Raw genomic sequence first — 3107 nt, forward strand, 5'->3', positions numbered from 1 at the left:
TCATTCCCAGGGGTTATAAATAGCCTTGGCTATGGGGAGATGTTGTTTTTCTGCACGGAAAACGCTGCCCTAGTTCTGTTTCACCAATCTGCCGCCAGGAATAGTCCTAATTTCTTGGAAATTTCTTGCCACTCGGGTGCGGGTTAAAGTGCTGCCTTGCTTTAAGCACTGCCTGGGGAGTTTGAGCCCACCTGGCTTTAGGGCATGGCCAGAGGGATCCCAAACATTCTCCTCTCCATCCCCCTGCCACGGGCAGCATGTTGCCACAGAAAATAATGTCCCGTGCCCCACACCGTCTAGGGGCTTTGGGTCTGGCTTGGGGCTGTGTCCCCGTGGAACTCACACAGCATCTCTCCCTGCAGCTGGACCCGCAGGCTGTGCAGACGAAGAACTGGCACATGGACGTGATTGAGATGAACGGGGTAAGCATTGCTTTGATGGCAGCCTCTTCCCTGGGGCTGTGCCGTGCCTTCATGAGAGGCCGTGGCCGGGCTGCTGGGACTCACCCCCTGTCTCCTCCAGATCAAGGTGGAGTTCTCCATGAAGTTCACGAGCAGAGACATGAGCCTGAAGAGGACACCATCCAAAAAGCAGACTGGCGTCTTCGGGGTCAAAATCAGCGTCGTGACAAAGTACGTGCAGGGTTGATGCGCTCCAGTCCCCGTGGGTGTGGGATTGCAGCATGTCCCCTTGCTCCCACCAACAGCGGGGAGCCTGGCTTTCGCTCTGCTCCCTTCCCACCTGTCCTGCCCCTGGCTCAGGGTTTGCAGGACTGGGATGGCCACCACAGGGTTCCTCCAGGAATCTTTGCTCACAGCTTTGCTTTCTGAGCCAGGCGGGAGCGCTCCAAGGTGCCTTACATCGTGCGCCAGTGCATCGAGGAGGTGGAGAAGAGAGGCATCGAAGAGGTTGGCATCTACAGGATTTCTGGCGTCGCCACTGACATCCAGGCATTGAAAGCTGTCTTCGATGCAAGTGAGTGTCCTAAGGGATGGCTGCCCTTTGCCTCATGTTCCCTTGGGAGGGTTCACATGCACCGAGATGCCCTGCTGCCTGGTCTTCTGCCCCACAAGCCCAGAGTCTGGTTATTGCACTGCACACCTGCAAAATGTACCGGTGTGCCCAGGAAGGGGCTGGGGGAGAGGAGGAGGGTGTAGCTGGGAAAGCAAACGCCCTGAGGTCCCAGTCTTGTTTGTGCCTGTGAGTCTCAGAGCTGCTGCCGCTGCGCCTGGCTGGCTCCTGGGAGACACTGAGTCAGGCCAACGTTGCAAATGGATTTTCAAATTGTTCTGTGTCCTGTTGCCTGGCTGGGTGGGAAAAGCTTGGCTCTTCCCAGCCCCAGCCTGGCTAAACGGGGCTGTGTACCTGGTGGTGCTGTCCCTGCCCGCCGGCTGGCCCCTGCCCCGATAGCTGGGGTGATGCAAGGGACTGAGACCTGGAGGGGAAGGAGCTACAGGAGCTGTCATGTGTGTGTGCTTTCTGGACAGATAACAAGGATATCCTGGTCATGCTGAGTGACATGGACATCAATGCTATCGCTGGCACGCTGAAGCTGTACTTCCGTGAGCTGCCCGAGCCCCTCCTCACTGACAGACTCTACCCCGCCTTCATGGAGGGGATCGGTAAGGACTCGGGGCTGGGGAAGGGGTCGGTAGACAAGCGTGGGTCTCTTTGGCGTCGTGTGCTCTGGGATGGGAGACTCCTGAGGGTCTGGCCCACTCGGTCCTGGCTGTCCATGCTGGCTCTAGGCCGGTTCAGGGCTCGTAGTGCTGCTTCCCAGAGCTGGCTGCCAGGAGGCATCTGACTGTGGTGGGTCCTGCTGCTATACAAGATGTCACTGGCCCCTGTCCTGACCCTTCTCCCTCCTTGTCTCCAGCCCTCTCAGATCCTGCTGCCAAGGAGAACTGCATGATGCACCTTCTCCGCTCATTGCCTGACCCCAACCTCATCACCTTCCTTTTCCTGCTGGAGCACTTGAAAAGGTAACGGCTGGGCGTGCAGCTTCCCACGGCTGCCCGGCAGAGGCTGGGGGCGGGGGATAGGTCTGTCTTGCTGCTTTGCCATGGGGAAGGGACACGAGCAGAGTTGGAGCTGTTGTCGGATTCCTGTGGTGCCTGTGTGGCCCCAGGTTGATCCTGAACTGGAGGCAGATGGTGCTGTGCTGGTGGAAAGCTGGTGTTGGGCAGGCAGCAGAGTGGCCATTTCCTCTCCTAGCGCCCCCAAAAGGGTACAGCCCCAGGAGTTTCCCCCCTGCCCTGTCTCTCCAGGCTTTGGTGCGTTTTCTGGGGTGCTGGCCTGGCTGTAGCCTCTTTAGGCTGGGAACTAGCACGGCATGAGTCCCTCTGGCTGATGTCGGTGTTGCAGCTCCTCTCTGCAAGTCCCACAGGATCCTGGAGCTGTTCTGCCCCACAGAGCAGCCCCCAGCACCCCAGGGCCGCTGTGCCAGTGGGGACTGTGCAGGGCACAGCCGTTGATGCGGGTCGGCTCTGCGGGGAGCACATGTCCTCTGGCAAGATGCGGTTCTTGGCTGCTGCAGCTGGTTTGCAGCTGGTTGGACGAGCTCTCCACAGAGAGCAGCTGGCCTCGGCACAGGACGGGGAATCCACTGGGAGCTGTGCCTACACCAGCTCGGGAGTAGTCCCTGCAAAACAAGGTGCAATAATCCCTGTAACTGCAGGTGGGTAGCCAGGACCCAGACAGTCAGCTCCGTGGGCATGTCCCAGGGCTGTAGGTGACACCCTGTGTTGCTCGTCCTGCTGGGAGTGCAGCAATGCGTGGTTTGCCAGGCTTTATCTTGGCCCAGATGAAGCCCATCCAAACCCGAGGATGGATTGTTCTGGGGCTTTTGGGGGGGTCTGAGATCCACGGAGGACATGGCTCTGTGGGCAGGGTGACAGTGCAGCACACAGAGCCTGGCCAGAGCTGGCCATGAGTTTAGGACTGGGGCTCACGGCTCATGTTACTTTGCATTGGTGAATCTTGCTTTTTTTTTCCTCTCTGGTTTTGCTAAAACCAAACAGAAAAAGTGATTGATGCTGGGGGGTGGGAAAGGAAAAATCCATTTCCATCCTGAGAACCGGGCACAGCCAGTTCCCACATCTGCTCCC

General features: G+C 58.5%; 1 protein-coding gene across 1 annotated transcript; it reads left to right on the plus strand.

The window, feature by feature from the left end:
- Positions 1–362: 362 nt before the first annotated feature.
- On the plus strand, positions 363–1982 carry LOC104274850 (active breakpoint cluster region-related protein-like; the record flags this gene model as incomplete). Its single annotated transcript, XM_009870599.1, has 5 exons — positions 363–422; positions 523–632; positions 836–975; positions 1488–1622; positions 1877–1982. Coding segments are annotated over 5 exons (551 nt in total), but the record flags the coding sequence as incomplete, so codon positions are not given.
- Between the last annotated feature and the right edge of the window lie 1125 nt (positions 1983–3107).

This window comes from Apaloderma vittatum, unplaced genomic scaffold (genome assembly GCF_000703405.1).
Source record: "Apaloderma vittatum isolate BGI_N311 unplaced genomic scaffold, ASM70340v1 scaffold31815, whole genome shotgun sequence".
Taxonomy (NCBI): domain Eukaryota; kingdom Metazoa; phylum Chordata; class Aves; order Trogoniformes; family Trogonidae; genus Apaloderma; species Apaloderma vittatum.